At 44.0% G+C, this 18,371-nt stretch overlaps 1 protein-coding gene across 3 annotated transcripts in view; it reads right to left on the minus strand.

Annotated features, from left to right (window-relative positions):
- Positions 1-3,147, minus strand: part of RP1L1 (RP1 like 1) — a 51,371-nt gene extending 48,224 nt beyond the window's left edge. For 2 of the 3 annotated variants that reach the window (XM_025922247.2, XM_086703808.1), the window contains exon 1: positions 2,910-3,147. Coding sequence is in view for 1 of the 3 variants with exons in the window: in XM_086703807.1 (XP_086559933.1) it covers positions 2,896-2,912 (17 nt within the window). In the remaining 2 variants the exon portion in view is untranslated. Of the gene's footprint in view, positions 1-2,895 lie in introns of all 3 variants that reach the window. The other variant, XM_086703807.1, reaches the window with a different exon arrangement.
- Between the last annotated feature and the right edge of the window lie 15,224 nt (positions 3,148-18,371).

Below are 18,371 nucleotides of genomic sequence, written 5' to 3' on the forward strand. Positions count from 1 at the left end.
TGTTTACAAAGACCTCTAGATGATTTTGGTGCACACTTATATTTGAGAAGTGTTTGCTTTGTACTACAGCTGTCTCTTCAGTGACCTGTCCAAAGTTATCCTTCAGGGTCTTGGTCAAGGGCCAAGTGTTCTTTCTAATACAAAAAGTCAAGGCTAAACTGAAAAAAGAATATGGGCTCCAACCATAAAGATAAAAGCTAAGATCACAGTTGATCTCAGACTATAAAATCATGAAGCATATGCTATACTATAAGTAAAATATTGCCCTTCAGCCTTGAAGAAAATTATTTTAGGATCAATAAGCAAAGATGATACTGTTGTATACTGTATACCTCACATGATCAACTCATAGAACTTAAAACCCCAACTAGTGGGATGGCCAAGATCCAACCAAAGGAACTGAAGACTGCAGAAACTGATCCTTAATGAGCTGGTGAGGTGAAGGCAGACTATAATATCAATCACCTACTATGCACCAGACATTTGACAAATGTGATGTTGTTTCATCTCAAACAATCCCTCTTGGTAGGTATCACCCTGCCATGTAAAGTACCTGAGACTCAGGAACTTAACTAACTCGCCCAAGGTTCACCCAGTTAATGAGGAGTGAAATCATTGTTCAGATAAAAGCCTGGTTTCCTCCAAACTCTGAAATATTTTGGCTATTTTGCTTTATTGTTGATTATGCTGCATCTGGGAGAAAAGCTTTCAAAGCAGCCCACGTTGAGCACCAATGTCCTATCTGCAGCTGAGAGATTGGCTAGGTCCTCAGGACCCACTTACCCCTCTTTGCTTCTGAATCCACCCTACTCTGTACTCAGTGCAGGTGGTCAGGGAGCATCACGCTCATTTTTATAACCCTCAAATTGCCTAGCACAGGGCTCAGAACAGAACAGGTGCCCTTAAGTGTTTACTGAAAACATTCTCAGATACTGCTGTTGAGGCACAGCCCTGAGCTTCTGGAGATGATGGTATTGGAAGGAACAATATCTTCCCAGCATGTCTACTATGCCTCAGGCCACTGCTGGACAAATGAACCCTTGGTCTGAGCAACAGTGAAAAAAATCTTTCTGTTCCTGTGTGGTTGGATTGTATCAGCCCAGCACCTCCTGCAAGCCACAGGGTGGTTGCTCAAGAGATATTGTTGACAGATTGATTTACCGACTAATTTATACGACATACTTATCCAATGACATAGGTATCTTGGAGGGAGTTCAGAGGAAAATAACCAAGATGATTAAAGGATTGGAAAATGTGCTTTACAGGGAAAGGTTATGGGGACTGGGGTTATTTAACTTGGAGCTGAGAAAGCTGCTGAACACTGCATGCATAGGCTATTGCACTGGAAAGAAGATATGGCTCCTTGACTCCATCCTGCTAGCTTTCCACCTAGAACACCAAAGCCTAGAGAGCAGGGGTACCATGCAGTCAGCAGGTCTAGGCGTTGTGACCACTAGTCCAGTGGTCTCTCAGCAAAACCAGGTCCCCTGCATCAGCACACACACACATGCATACACACACACACACACACACACACACACACACACACACACAAACCTATGTGCATACACATGCACAAACACACAAACACCCAGTCACATACACACACATTACAGGCATGAATACACACAGACACACACATATAGACATGCATACCCACACACATATACACAAACATACGTTTAAGCACGTTGGTGCTGAAAATGGCAACCAGCTCTCCTATTTCCCCCAGCTTAGATAAGGAAAGCAGACCTGTCTGAGACCACCATAATAAGAGGATTTCTGGATGATGTTTACATATCTAAGAGCATAAACAAAGAATAATGCAGGTTATACTTCTCTAGAAATTTCCCAGAGCAGAGGATATTCTCACTGTCTGAGGTGTACTTCTGGGCTGTGGGAAGGAACCAGATGCCCTCCCGGGCCTCCTTCATGGTTACACTGCCAGAAGGCAGTGGCTCATGCCCCCTTGCCCATCACTATGGAGTGGACCTCCTTCTCCAAGTACAGGATGAGTCTGCAGTGGGGTGGAGCCCAATGGGAAGGTGCAGAACTGAAGCACAGAGATAATTAGTGTCAGTCATGCTGGACTTGGCTGAGAGTCTGCCCTCACTGGCTGTGTGCCCTCTGCAAATCACCCAGTTACCCCAAGTCTCAGTCTTTTTGTCATTAAACCTGGGACAGGAGGATGGCATTTGCCTCAACCAGGGATGACTAAAAAGAGCAACAAGGAGGAAAGAGGTTTGAGGCAGACCTGGGTTTGACTTAGTGGTGCTTCCATAATTTAACATCTCCATGCCCCATTTTCTTCTGTAGGAATGGGTGCAACGATGCTAACCCTGAAGCCAGTAGAGGAAATTCAATAATGTAATTCCTAGGGACTCCTGACCCTTTTTCCTGCCAATCTCTATATTCGCCCTGGCTCTTTATAGCCTTCTCTTGAAGTCTTGATCCTCTGAGAAGCAAACATGGCCCCTGAACCACCCCACCGTGGGCCATCCTCACCCTGTAGGAGTGGAGGGGCAGCTCCCTTCCACCCTAAGAGACTGAGGGGGGTCCTCAGGAGGGATTTATCCCTCTCTGGCTCCAGTGACTGCATTGTTCACCCCCTCGGTGCAGGTGGGAGAACCAGACAGGCTATATAATATTAACATCCTGTAAATTAACGAGCAGGAACCTGAATCTTAGCAGCACCGTGTTTAAACATGACCTACCACCAAACAGCCCAGCAAGCTGGGGGAAGAGAACCAATCTTGCATCACCACATGCATCCTGCTCAAGACGTCCCTCCCAGAGTCTCAGGCTGAAACACCTCCTTCTTGGCTGTGACTTCCCAGAGCCAAGATACTCTACCCCTGGGGCAGCTGACCCTAAGAGACACAGACCTACTGAGACTCAAAAAGACTCACCATCCTCTGCAGAGCAAAAGAGCATGGCCGGCTCCTCTGAGCCCTCTGAGACCCCAGGGAAGTGGCCAGTGGAGGAAAGTCAGACCACTGTGGATGCTTGCCCCTCTCTCTGAAGCTGATTCAGCCTCCCGGGGCCACAGGACTAGTGGCCTTCTTCTGGACAGCCCTTGCGGCTGCTCTCCTTGTCTTAAGAGCCCAAAGCCCCAGCCCCACAGAGCAGGTGACCTACCTCCTCTGCTTAAGCAGACAGTCCTTTTACATGAAAGCCAGACACCCAGCAGCTCTCCTCAGAACAGAACTGGATTATGACAAACTGAGAGAGGATTAGTGGAGGACACCATCTGCAGAGAGAATAATTAGCTTAGTGGGTTACACAGATTGTTCCTGGCCCTCTGCCCAAGGCTGCACTCTTCAAGACTGTTAAATACAGCCCCTATGGGCTTTCAGGGAAGCCCTCCCAGCACCAGGGGCTCCCACCTGATTCCAGCTGCTTGGGTAGGCCATGAGCAGCCCGTGCGGACAGGGGGTGCTCCATGGAAACACAAGTACTGAGCTAGAAACACCAGGGGAGAAATGGTTAGCTGATTCCCATCTCCCTGAATAAATCAGAAAAGGAAATATGATGTCATTGCAAGACATAGGAATTCGGTGTATGAAGTCCTAAAAGAACAATCTGACAAGTACACATATCCATCAGCTGTTTTCTGTACCAATGCTGAATAACAAGTTTCCCCCTTGTAAGACCCTACTTACTCATTTTAGACTGAAGTGATCATTTTGGCTTTATATTGACAACACTTCTGGTGAAATTTTGAAGCCTGGAATTATCAAATCCTCTCTCTCTCTCTCTCTCTCCTCTCTCTCTCTCTCTCTCCCTCCCTCCCTCCCTCCCTTCCTCCTTCTCTTTCTCTGAGAGCAGGAAACTATTCTTTCTTAGAAAACTCATGTTTAGGTTCAGGGTTGCTTAGAGGCAGGAATGAACTATGTAACTTGAAACTTGGTGGTTTCCTCAATGGAATTTAATGAGGTTAAAGAGTCACCTGCAGAAACAACTGGAACTGATAATGAATTGCCATCAAGAAACAAAGACTTAGCCAATGTGTGTTCAATATAAATATGACTGATCAGTTCTACAAATGAAATCCCTCAAGGCTTGCTTCTGGCTGACAGATACAGGGTTTAGTCCAATTAGATGTGCACAGATGTGTGTTACAGAGTGGAGATCACTCTGTATTTGAAATATAGGTGTATTAGTCAAGATCCTCAATGAAATACAACCAATAGAATATTTAGAGATATAGATATGTAGAAATAGATTATGAGGGATTGGACTATGCAATTATGGAGGCTAAAAAGTCCCACATCTGCAAGCTGGAGAGCCAGAAGGACTGGTGATACAGTTCTTTTTTTTTTTCAATATGAAATTTATTGTCAAATTGGTTTCCATACAACATCCAGTATTCATCCCAACAGGTGCCCTCCTCAGTACCCATTACCCACCCTCCCCTCCCTAATCCCAACCAGAAGGCGTGAAAACCATCTGATGATGCAAGTCCCAGCCTGCATCCAAAGACCCAAGAACCACCTAGAACCAGGAGAAATGATGTCCAAGGTCAGGAGAAGATGGATGTTTCAGCTTATACAGAGAGAAAAAAATCACCTTCCCTCCACTTTCTTCTTCTATTGGGGCCTTCAGCAGATTGTATGGTGCACACTCACATTGGGGAGGACAATCTGCTTTACTGAATCTACCGATTTGAATATGAACCTCTTTCAGAATCACCTTCAAGACAAGTCCAGAAATGATGTTTTACCAGCTATCTGGGCATCTCTTAGCCCAGTCAAGTTGATACATAAAGTTAATAGTCACACTGGGCTTGCCCAGGTAATTTTAATAAGAACAAATATTGTCAAATACAATAGTCATTGGCTGAAATCCAGATTTTTTTATGCCAACTGTAGAACATAAGAAGCACAAACACATTTCAGATGGTATGTATTGGTTCATTGAGTACCCGAAAAGTGTACAACATTCATTGGTATTCAGTAAATGCCAATTCATCTACCCTATGAAGTAGATATTATTATCATACCAATTTTTGAATGGAGAAACTGAGTCCTGGAAAACTTAGCTTTCCAAAAGACATTTGGCTGGCATGTGGTGGGGTCAGAATTTGGATCCAGGCTGCTTGGCATCAGCTTCCATGTGTCTAACTACTACACTGTACTTTTTGTGGGGAGAACAGCATAGGCCCAGAGAAGGAATGATTTTATTAAAGGAATAAGAAAGAGAATGAAGTGTCAAGAAGGGAATGAGAAGAGTTAAAAAGCAAGAGAGTGCAGAAAACCAAGAAAAGAATGTTTCAAGTATGGAGGAATCCAGCCAAAGGCTGTTGAGACATCAAGGAAGAAAAGGTGGGGAAATGAATGCCCCTAGTTGCTGGCAGTGCAGAGAGGCTTGGTGGCTTCACAAGAGCTACTTTAGTAGACAGGTGAGATCAGAAGATAGACTGTATGTAAGAGCGTGGTAGGCAAATAGAGGCAGTTATTGGGAAGTTTGCAGTGAAAGATAGGAAAGAGAGAAGATGGTAACCAGAGGAGATGGCCTGTGTGTGCCTGAAGACAGAAGAGATAAGCCAGTGCAGGGGGACACGGAGAATGCAGGAGAGAGGAGACAATGAGTGGAGAGTGGGGGGAGGGGGGGTCACAGCTCATTATGGGACTTGGGACTGGCATGTAAATTCAGCCATTCAGACACAGAGTAAAAACTTCAGCAGGTTTCCACATCACCCAGACAAGGAAACCTGTAGCCTCTGGACAGTCATCACTCCCAAGAGTCTTGTCTCTATGATTTCCAGCGACCCAGTAAAATTTGGGACTCTCTAGTCAACATATCTTTCACCTTTGGCATTGTTCATACCACTCTGTGTTTCCTTTTGCACTTATTCTTTCTTTCACTGCTTTGTCTGTGCTGGTGCTTGCATTGTGTCTTCTGAAATCTACATCATCAACCTTTTCATGGAGCATTGCCTCTGCTTCCTTGCTGTAACTGAAGCCCAACCCTCCTAATCTCACCACTTCCTCTGCAGCCCTTGAGGGAATGCTGTGTCACCTCTCACACCTTCCTAGGAATGGAGCTGGCTTTCCACAAAAACTGCTATTCTACCATTTCTCACTGTCATACAAAGTCCCTTCTCCCTTTGAAGGGCTTGCCATCAGGCTTAGCTACTACCCACCACTCCTCATTACTATCATCTCATGGACTCACTCTGTCTTCCTCAGTCCTGGGGAATTTGGCACCCAATGACGCAGAATCTCCCTTTCTGCTTCATTCCAGCCAACATTCTCTGAGATCTAGATGTCTCTGTCACACCCAGCCCACAAGCTGGCTTCAAATGCCCTTGACTCAATACTCTATGTCTATACCCCACGTCACCAGCTCACTCCCATGTCCATTCCCAAGGTCTTCTCTCCCAGACATGCTTGGTTCTGGAAACCTCAACTCTAAGATGTCAGTCTCAGGCCATGGCCTTCTATCTCTGGCTCTCTTCCTCTCTTCCCCCTACTACAAGTGTTCTACATGCTCAGCAGAACTTAGTCATTCTCCTCAGATTCCTTTGCCCCCTTCCTACCTCTGGATCACTTTGTACCCAGCCCAGTGCCCATGGTACATTCTTTCAGCCACTGTCTTGCTGATCAATCCAGCCATCTCCTTCTTCTTTTCCACCCTCAGGGGTTGGAAGCTCAGCTGAACTTAGTCACTCTCCTCAGATTCCTTTGCCTCCTTCCTATCTCTGGATCACTTTGTACCCAGCCCAGTGCCCATGGGACATTCTTTCAGCCACTGTCTTGCTGATCAATCCAGCCATCTCCTTCTTCTTTTCCACCCTCAGGGTTTGGAAGCTTCTGGAGGAATTCACTCATTCCAATGGATTGAAATTTCTGCCAACTCCTGGTATCAACATTATCTGGGCATCCAGTGCTACTCCTCAGTGCTTCTACATTTCTCTGGTCAGGTCCAGTCCTCACTCTATCTACTCCAAACCATCACCAATTTTTCCAGGTCACTGCCTCAACAGACTTCTGACCAAGATAATAGGAGCTGGGCTTTTTGTCCATAGGATTAAAATCATTCCTCTGCTACTTGTCCCTCTCTAGGCGTTGACCTTTTTTTACTCCCTCCTCTCCAAGAAAGACCCTCAGGAAAGCTTTAGACCTGGACCAATATGCATTCGCCAAGTGTGGTAAAGTCTTTGATTGAATTACATTTTCCACAGCTTGGGTTTAGGGGATATAAGGTTATCCTTGTATCTATCACTGTCCTACTCTCTACAGCTATTCTTCCAAACTTCTGCTTTCCCCACCTGCCCAAACCCCATTAATGCCCCCTCACCCTTAGCAACAACATCATCTGTGCCCTACTATTGTAAAGTAAAAATCAGTATGTGGTCACTTTTTTCTCAAATAAGCAGTTAAACAAGTTCCAACCCCATCCCACATAGATGGGAAACTCAGTACCCTTCCCCATGTCTCTGAAGGGATTCGGGGGACTGGAACTTTCATCTTCGTGCACCAGAATCTCATTTACTGCTGCCAAATTCCCACTCACTGAGTAGCTTTTGATTTGTTACTTTTCTGTGTCCTACATTGATCTTAATTACTTCATAACCAGATCCTTGTGCATACTAGATGTCTGTGATGTAGGGGGTAAAGATGGGCAGTTCAGATTATGTCACAGCCCAGTGAAGAAGGACAATTTAAAGTGACTCTGGTACATCCCTGTATGCCAAAAGGGATGTATGCCTTGTTCCTCACCCCTTCCCGCCAGTGAGGACTTTTCATAGTGGCCCCTCCTCTTGGACACTAGCTTCCTCCATTGTTCCCTCTTCTTCAAATTCCTCCTTGGAACTCCCCAGATTCCTCACCTCTTCTACCCCTAAGGCTTTGCTATTTCTCTTTCCCCAACAAATGTTTTATTATCCTCAGGCAAAAAGACTTTGTTGTTGGGGCAGGTGAGATCAGTTGCTTACCTAACTGCCATGTCTGCTTTCTTCACTGCCAATAGGACCCCACTTTCTGAGGCTGAATATTGAATGTCCTGTCCACTTCTTATGCAAAGCCATTTATGTGGCCTTCTGCCTTCTGCTCCAGTATTCCCCAAGAGCTATCTTGGCACAACCGAAGAAGCCAATTAAGTTATTCTAAAAAATTTCTTCCCAAGATGATGTCTCCCCTGGCCCTAAAGCTAACTTCCACATCTGTCTCTCCCACATTGAAGTTAGGGTCCTGTTGTATAATGGCCCTTCTCAACTTTCTATCATGACCCCACACCTCTACCTGTTCTTCGTTTCATCATCCACCCACTTCTCTTGACCTAGAGGGAGAAGTGGTCCCCAACCTGGCTAATCTACCAGACTCCATCCTCTTTCTCTGCCTTGACCCTCAGTCCCCAGTTAGTCCTGCTCTGTCTCCACAAAGTCATTTTCTTCAGGCATCCATCCCTGTCTGGACTGGGTGTCCCTCCTCTCCTCCTGAGTGCTCTGCCCTTATCTTCAAACAGCACTATTGTGATTGGTCTGCTCCTTTCCTAGACTGGAGACTCTGTGAGGACAAGGCCTGTGTGTTCATTCATTCAGTCAATATGTATGAAGTTTCTGCTCTATGTTAGATGCTGTTCTAGGGACATGGTCCCTACAGTGAGCAGAGCAAAGATCCTGCTCTCATAGACATTCATTCTAGTGAGGGGAACAAAAACACATAGCAAATAAATACATGACAGGTGGTAATAAGTGCTGTGAAGCAAAATAAAGCAGGATGAGGATACAAAGAGTGAGAAGAAAGGACTGCCTTTTTAGGGACATGGTCAGGGAAAGCATCTCTGAGGATGTGACATTTGGTTGAGTTCTGAGTGAAAAGAACTAGTCAGATAGGTACGTGGGAGAAGAGCTTTCTGGACAGAGGCAAGAAAATGTTCAAAATCCCCAAGAATGAGCTTGCCCCAAAGCCAGTGCAAGGAACAGGGGGCACATCATAGGAGATTTTATAGGATATATCTGTATCTCACACCTGCAGTGGAATGGCTTCTTTCACATGCTTCATAAACATTTTTTTGAGTGAATGAATGATTGCTTAGAAACATGCTGAGGCTCACTGTGTATGTCTCCTACTTTCAGGGGTCCTTGCCCAGGGAAACTAAGGGTTCCCACCCATCTAACAGGTTGCATGCTCACAAAGCCTAAATTTACCTTTTGACAAGTGTCCCCTATAGGGTAAACCTTTGGCTTACATGATAATTTGTCCTTAATGGAGCTCCTTTTATGTTAATGAGCAGACTTCCTGCCCCCACTCCCCAGGCCCAAAAAAGTTTCCCAAGATGACTGATGACTGTCCCTTTCTCAGGGCCCTGACAGGAAGTAGGACTTGCAATGTACATTGGTGACCAGGGGAGATATCCTGCAACCTAAACTCCCCCACTTCCTGGTTCTGGCAAATCGCTTTATTTCTGTGAACAAGAAACCCCCATTGCCTGGTCCATCTCATGACCTGATTTGACCCAACTTGGGCCTCAGAAATTAGTTTCTATAGCAGTTAGAGACTGAATGTCAATACACATAACTCTAAACCCAAATACCAGTGGCTTAAGAAGTGGGTGTTTTTTTCTCTCATGTCACAAGTCCGGAGTCCAGTAGTCAGTGGCTGGTGCAGTAGCCTTAGCTGTCATCAGGGATCCCAAGATGGGATACTCACTCCTGTGCTTGTAACAGGACTGATAGTGCTCCTGTGATCATCTCTGCATTCCCAATCGGAAGAAAGAAAGGGATAATGGGCAAATGGGCTTTCCAAAGCCCATTCTTTGAGAATCCATAATTCTCAAGTCATTATTTATAAATTGTTTAGTTTGAAGTATAGAAAGAGTTGGGTTTTTTGATCCTGTAAGACTCCAAATTACAGTGATCTCTTTGGACACCCATGTGGATAGCAGGCCAAAAGGTGGAAGCAACCCAATGTCCATCAGTGGATGAATGGACAAACAAAATATAGTCTATCCATACAATGGAATATTATCCTGCCTTAAAAAGGAAGGAAATTCTGACACAAGCTACAACATGGATGAACTCTGAGGACATTATTCTAATGAAATAAACTCATCACAAAAGGACAAGTGATTCTAATAATATGAGGTGCCTAGAGTAGTCAAATTCATAGACAATTAACATGGTGGTTGTCAGGAGCTTTGGGGAGAAGAGAATGGGGAGCTATTGTTTGCTGGGTACAGAGTTTCCATTTGGGAAGATGAAAAAGTTCTGGAGATGGATGGTGTTGATGGCTGCATGACAATCTGGGTATACTTAATGTCACTGAACTGTATACTTCAAAATTATTAAAATGGTAAATCTTATGTGCATTTGCCATAATTTTTAAAAAATCATCTTTAATAAATTTATAAGCAAAAAAATTGCATATGTTCTCAGCATAGATTGTAGACTGTAGGTGAAGGGTATATCTCTAAGATGTATTTTCATCCATCTCTGCTTGCAGACTGCCCTACTCCAGTCTGAATTTCTCTCTCTTTCTCTCTGTATTTTGCTGTCAGAAGTCTGTATTTTTCTTACCATATTCCCTGATGCTACAGCTTTGTTTGGCATATGATATACATTCCAAGGTACAGTAGGTGACAGTTTAAAATGTTTTCAAATGCATCATGAGGTTACTAGTTTTTATTCTGTAATATCTGATATATTAATATCTCTCTACCTACTTTCTTCATTCAGTTACTTTCAAATATTAGGTTGTCAGTCCCACTCCTGGTACCTGTCTGCCTCAGGTAGGAATTGGTAGAATTGTGTGGTAGAAGCCACCAAATTATGGCGGTTTAAACAGAAATGGGTTTGTTTTCATTGTCTAATGAACAGTCTAGAAGTAGGTAACTGATGGTGTTGGTTTGGTGTGTAAAGGTTAAGACCTCTCTGATTTGAATAGCCTTTTTCTTAGGGTCCAAGATGCTTCTGAGATCCCAGCCATGTCATCTATCTTCCTGGCAGGAAGAGCAAATGATAAAGAGAGACAAAAATATGTGTTCCAGAAGTGCCTGGGTGGCTCAGTCAGTTAAGTGTCCAACTCCTGATTTCAGCTCAGATCATGATCTCACAGTTCATAAGTTTGAGCCCTGCACTGGGCTCAGTGCTGACAGTATGGAGCCTGCTTGAGATTCTCTCTCTCATTCTCTGTATTTTTTCTCTCTCTTCTTTCTCTCTCAAAATAAGTAAATGAATTTATAAAATGTGTGTTTCAGGTGGATATGCTCCTCTTAAAACACTTCCCTGATATACCAGCTAGGAACTGCTACTTATATGTTATTGGGGACAAACTTTATCAAACAGCCAGCCCTCTCCAAACATGAGAATTCTGTTAGTAATGAAAAGGAGGAAGGTAAATGTTGGAGAACAACGAGAATTCTCTGTATCTCTACTGACGAAATTCAAGTTCTCTTGAAACCACAAGCCAGCATCTCATAGCTAATCTGTCAACTGCCCTATTAGACTGCTTTCACCTTACTTTGGTCATTCTTAGTAGGTAGAATAAAGTTTTTAGAAAATTTTATTTTTATGTATTTTCTTCCAATGTACCTATGCTATATATATGTAAATAAAAGTTATGTGTGCCATGTAAGTTCCTTTAGGGAACCAGTCAAGATTCTACAGAAAAACAGAACCAAGAAGAGAGATAGATAGATGATGATTTTAGATAGATAGTTCATAAATGATGGTGATAGATAGTAGATTTATAGATTGATAAATTGATAAATGATTGACAGATGATGGTAGATGATAGATAGATAGATAGATAGATAGATAGATAGATAGATATTAAGAAATTTATTTTAAGAAATTGGCTTATATGATTATGGTATGTTAGTATATTAGTCCAAAATCTATAGGACAGGATGGCATTCTAGAAACTTAGGTAGGAGTTGGTGCTGCAGTCTTAAAGCAAAATTTCTTCTTTTTCAGGAAGTTTCAGTTTTTTTCTTGAGGCCTTCAGTTGATTAGAAGAGGTCCAGCAACAATATCAAGAGTAGTCACCTTTCCGTAAAGTCAACTTACAGCTGTCAATCACACTTGGAAAATACCTTAGCAACACCTAGATTAGTGTTTGATTAAATAACTGGGTACTATAGTCCTGTCAAGTTGGCACATAAAACTGACCATCATAGACAGGTAACACAACGTAGATGAAATGGCACTAATATCGGGTCAGAGCCTTGGGTTCCAGTCTGAACTCTGATATCTAGTGATGTTCCCTTTGCTCTGGGCCTCATTCCATTATCTGGAAATTTAAGGGCATGGACAAGAATACCTTTGTGTTCCCTTCCAGATGTAGTATTTTTAAATATTAAATATTTTAAATATTCTGATTTTAATTTAAATATTAAATACTTTAATTTTAATATTTTATATGTTAAAATATGACTTTACTGTGTATTTTTTTGTACTTCTAGGATCCACAGTCATGTCTTAGTATGATGATGAAGGTGATAAAAACAATGTTGATCAACATTATAGAATATGAAGATTCCCCCCCAAAATTAAAAATAGAACTACCATGTATGATCCTGAAATTTCACTTCTGGGTATGTACCCAAAATAAATAAAACAGGATATCAAAGAGATATCTGCCCCTCCATGTTTATTGCAGCATTATTCACAATAACCAAGATATAGAAACAACCTAAGTGTCTACTGATGAGTGAACGGATAAAGAAAACATGATGTGTGTGTGTGTGTGTGTGTGTGTGTGTGTGTGTGTGTGTAATGAAATATTATTCAGCCATAAGAAAAAAGGAAATCCTGCTGTTTGTGACAACATGGATAAAACTGGAAGGTATTATGCTAAGTGAAAAAAGCCAGACACAGAAAGACAGTTATTGCCTGGTCTCACTATATGTGAAATCTAAAAAAAAAAAAAAAAAAGTCACACTCATAGAAACAGAGAGTTTAAAAGTGGTTGCTGGAGCTGGGGTTGAGGAAACAGAAATAGGGGAAGTTGGTAAAAGGGCACAAACTTCCAGTTATACGATGAATAAGGTCTGAGGATCTAATGTAACATGGTAACTACTACAAAAAAAGTTGGTGATAAAGGATGAAAAGAAAAAGTAATGATCAGATCTGCCCTGAATCACTCAAACATAGCTGAAATCTCCAGGTTATAGTGTATATCATAGCCTTCTGAAGGAAGCAGTTATGTAAACTCTACTTGAACACTAACTGGAGTCTGTGAACCTGAACATCCAGGTCTTATCTAGAAAATTACTGAATCCGGCAATCTGCAATGGCTGTTAGTATGGCCAACTGTTAAGGTCAGGGTTTCAACACTAGTTTTGTGATCTTGTACAAGGTATTTAGTCTCTCTAAGCCTCAGTTTCCTCATATGTGAAATGAGAATGACCATTATTATATCTATCCTATGGAATTATTGCAAGGATTAAAAAGAGATAGTTAAAGCTCCTGGAATATAACTCTATTTACTAACGGAAAGTACTCTTCAGCATTCCTTGGTAAGTACATGAAATTGTTTTGTTTTTTGTTGTTTTTATGACCAAACAGGCCTGTAAGATAGATGAGCTGAGATACATACATTCATTCCACAAACAGTAAATAGGAAAAGGCATATCAAGTACCATTAAGTTCAAGAGTGCTGGACTCTGTGGCTTTTGTATGGATCTCATGGGAGATCTGAGAAAAGTCCATGTTTAACTAAAGAACATTGGGTGTGGCCAAAATGAGCCACATTCATAGGTAGGTCCATAACCTGTTTCTCTCCTGTCAATATCACCTCATGATGCTTTCAATTATTCAACTAACAAACACTTACTGAGTACTAGCCACCATCCAGGCCCTACACAAGGCATCAGGGCCCCAGAGAGGAAGAAGGCATTGTCCATGTCTTTGTGGGACATGCAAGCTATAAGGAGAGGCCCTCAATAAACAGGTGAAATGTCCTGTCATTATGATAAAGATAGTCACATTCATTCAACAAGCCTACTATGGCTTGGGGAACAGGGAATAAAACAGTCATCAATAAAATGAAATACTCTCATGACTTACAATCTAGGGGGAAACAGTCATTAAAACTAATCATTCAAATGGTTAAGTGAACACTTACAATGTGCAAAGTGCTGCTGGTGATGCATTTAGTGCCATAGACCATGTCACAAGGGCTCAGGAAAGCTTTCCCCGGGCAAGAGATGATTAAGCTGAGACATGAACCAGAATGATGGAGGCAGAATGAGGGAGGAGAGAGTGTTCTAGGAGAGAAGACAGTGTATGCAAAGTTCTGGAGGGAGGACAGAGGAGGACTGGAAAAGTGTGGACGGGTAAGGCCTGGAGGCAGTGGGTATAGCCACCAGGATGGACTGGACAAGAAAGAAGAATCCAGATCATTACAGTGCCTTTTAAGCCTCATGAAGTCTTTGGGGCTTACTCTGTGAGCAACAATTGTATTGCAAGTTTGAAGCAAGAAACTGACATAGTTCAACTTTATGTGTGTTATATATTTGTGTGTAGCAAAAAGGGAAGATACAATTTACATAAAATAAAATTCAGAGATCTTAAGTGAGGATACATGCTGGAGTAACCAACCCTCAAAACAAGATGCAGGACGTTATGATCACTTTAGCAAGTTCCCTCTTGCCAACGTCCATCCCATAATCAGACTTGTTTTGTATGTTTATTTACTCTGGCAATAGTGTAGAGAATGGGTGGTGGGGGCAAAAACTGATGAGGGATATACTTGGGTAGTAGCAATGGGGATTGAAGTGAAGGAGCTCAATAAATAGAAGAAAACGTTAGTAGAGCTTGGAATGTCTGGGAAGGAACAGGGGAGGGGCAGTCAGGAATGACCCACAAGTTGCTGGCTGGAGTAGTTGGAGGGACGCCTGACCACCCTGGGGAAGAAGGATCTGGAAGACTTTCCAGAAGAGCTAATGTGCAGGCTGAGTTTTGCAAAATCAATGAGAGTTAGCTAGGTGAGGGGAGTGAAAAGTGCATTTTAGGAAGGGGGTGGCAAAGGACAATCTCAGGGAAGATCCTGGGAACGAATACAGATGAGAGCACCTGGATCTAGCCTCACCTTAAATATACCCTAAGACATTTTACTTCTATGCAACAATAAAATCTCACTTGGTCTAAGCTAGTTTGAGCTTCTGATGTAACAGAGAGTTGTGGTTATGAGGAGAAAATTGAGAGGTATGGAAAAGGAGGTGAGAGCAGCCTCTGGGTCCAGGGTGTTGAGCCCCAGATCAATGCCACTTAGGAGAGAAGTCAAGAAAGAACACCTGAGTTTCCAGGCACAGTGACTGACCTGTAGGACCTACCCCAGGACTGTGGGCAAGGACAGCTCCCACCCAGTGGGTCTAGACTCGGAGACTCACCCCCTCAAACCACTGTGTCAGGATCCACTCCCCCTGGCAAAACACCCCATGAAAATCCTGAGCCCCCAAGGACCCCAAAAACCTAGCAAAGCTCCCCAGTCATCCATTCTATGGGAGAAGACTGAGCACTTTAACACTCCCCAGGCTGGGGGTAGAGGTGAGAGGACACATCCATTGCATAAATTTGGAAGTCATTTGCAATGGATGGACATTGAAGTCATGTGGCTAGAAAAAAAAATCCCTCAAGAATATGTGACCTGTGACCTTTGAGGACATTATGCTGAGTGAAAGAAACCAATCACAAAAGGGCAAATACCGTATGATTCTGCTTATATGAGATGTCTAATGTATTCACCCTCATAGAGCCAGCATGTAGAACAGTAATTGCCAGCGACTGGAAGAAAAGGAACACGGAGAGGTGCTCATCAATGGGCATAATGTTTCAGTTACATGGGATGGATAGGTTCTAGAGACGTGCTGGATGATGGATTGCCTGTAGTTAACAAGACTGTGCTGTGCACCTAAAAATGTATTGAAGATAGATCTCATGTTAAGTGTTACCATAATAGAGCTTTTTTTTTTTTTAATTTTTTTTTTCCAACGTTTATTTATTTTTGGGACAGAGAGAGACAGAGCATGAACGGGGGAGGGGCAGAGAGAGAGGGAGACACAGAATTGGAAACAGGCTCCAGGCTCTGAGCCATCAGCCCAGAGCCCGACGCGGGGCTCGAACTCACGGACCCCGAGATCGTGACCTGGCTGAAGTCGGACGCTTAACCGACTGCGCCACCCAGGTGCCCCCATAATAGAGCTTTTAAAAAGAACATGTAGTTTAAGAAGAGAAGAGGGTAAGGATCGAACAATGGATGTCACCAACATGTCAGGGACAAATAGAGGAAGAGAAGTCTTCACAGAAGGCAGAGAGTGAATGCATGGAGAGAGAGGTCATTCAGGAGAAAGCAGCTTATGAGAAACCAAGAAACATCAGCCAAGGATGACAAGGATGGAACGGGATCCATGATGCAGCAACCACATGTTGCAAAATGACACCCTCTGTGAGATTAACAAGAGTGTGAAGGTTGCCAGAAAGAGAATGGGTAAGTTGGAATGAGGAGCCCGAGGCCCTCGTGGGAAGGAAGGGCACCCCCTCCCCATTCCTTTAACCCTAGTAATTTGCAGGAGTGGAACAAAGTGCCCTAACCAAGTTTTTCCTCATGGCGGGAAAGACAGCAAGGGGCCCTGAAGTAATATGACCATGAGGGTAACAAAAGTGGTACAGAACAGAACTAGCTTGATGGAGTCACTGGGCTGATGGTAATAATACTTTGAGTAGTTGAAGTGGTAGATGCTAGACGCTTGGGCTCTCTTACTTCTTCCCTGACTCAGGGAAAAGCTATAACCTGGGAGCTGTCACTCCGGGCCAGGAACTCCCTTGGTAGGCCCTAACGCAAAGAGACAAGGAGACCTGGGAAGGTACCAATGGAGGCGGCTGCAGGATCAGACAGTTCAGCCACCAACCTAAGCCAGCATCCAAGGTTTTCTTCATGGAGGCTCCTGGGCAAGGAGTCATGGCTTACAGTCAAGGAGGCAGGGAAAGCAGGATTCACCCTTGTCAGTGGGCACCAGGGCTTCCAGGACGCAGAGGGCAAAGCTAGCCAGGAGAAGACTCGATCCCTACTAATCTCGGCATGTGGATGCTTGGGCACCGTGCTAGGGGACACCCCCACAGAGCTGTTTCCTGTACCCCAAAGCAAAGTCAGGATACAGGGAACAGGAAGTCACAGATGTTACAGGCCAGTGAAGAAGTGGGATGAAACTAGACCTTGGTGGGAATAAAGTCCGAAAGCACATGAAGACAGTAAATGGAGGTCCGTCTTTTCATGGAGATAAATCCTTGACCTTGAAAGGAAGGAGAGAAGTATCCTTACATAGAAGGATATGTAAGATGGGGGCATTCGTGAGTGTTTATAGGAAAGCCTGAGAAAGCTCACCTCTGTGAAGGAAAGGTGGGACAAAGGAAAGGGACCAAGGCCCCTGAAGCAGGTGTTGGGGGATGAGACCCAGAACCCAGCTGGAGAGGAGGGGCCAGGAGAAAAGAAACCTGGAAGAAACCACCTCAAAGCAGACCCTATGACCTCACAAAGCTGGCACACTCATCCCCAGGGTTCCAGAAAATCTGAGTCAGTACTGGCTAAGTCTCCTAGCAACTGGATGCAGGGGGCATGGCACTCTTAACACCCCAGGGAGTAAAAAAAGTCTTCCAATTTCAGGTGAAGAGAAAACCCAACTTTTAAAAAGGAGTTTGCTCGGTGATGTAAGAGTGAGGTGTGTGTGTAAAGTGGCCCCTCAACAGTGCTTCTTCAGATAGACACCTTGGACATGACTCCTTGCCCAGGAGGCCCACAATGGGGGGCAGGGGGGTGTCAGCTGGAATGCCAGGCCAAAGGCTTACCAGCCCTTGGAGCTTGGAGGCTGTTTTCCCAACCTATAGGGACAGAGCCTGCCTGATGGGAAGGAGGATATGGCCATAAAGGCACTGTGCCTGCCTCCACTCTGAGGAGGGCCAGGAAGGCCCTAGGGGCTGATCACCATGGGATGCTACCTCTTATCAGTCAGCCTCAAGGCCTTGTGAGCCCTTTGGGCTTATATGCCAATGTGTGTAGGGAATGTGTGTGGTTGTGGGGGTGGGGGAAGGGGGCTGTTGCTTAAGGCAGGGAGGGGGCAGATTTCATCAATTTCCTAGACCCAACTCTATGGTGACTGGTGTGAGTAAGGAGGGGCCTGGGCCTTCCAGAATAGGGCTCCTTCCAGAATAGGGCTTTCCACAGAGGGGTGTCAGGGCACTGTTACAGAGTTCAGGCAAGAAGAGTCATGCAACTATGTGCACAAGTTAGCTTCTGACCTTCAGCCATGAGCTGATGGGCAGGCACCAGGCAAAACTTTCCTGGTGGGGCCTCCCTCCCCGCTCTGGGACATGTGCTTTCACTGGCTGCTCTACATCTCCCAACCAGCTGACACCAACCTGGGGATCT

Source organism: Puma concolor, chromosome B1, assembly GCF_028749965.1.
Source record: "Puma concolor isolate L17-30 chromosome B1, mPumCon1.1.hap2, whole genome shotgun sequence".
Classification (NCBI taxonomy): Eukaryota; Metazoa; Chordata; class Mammalia; order Carnivora; family Felidae; genus Puma; species Puma concolor.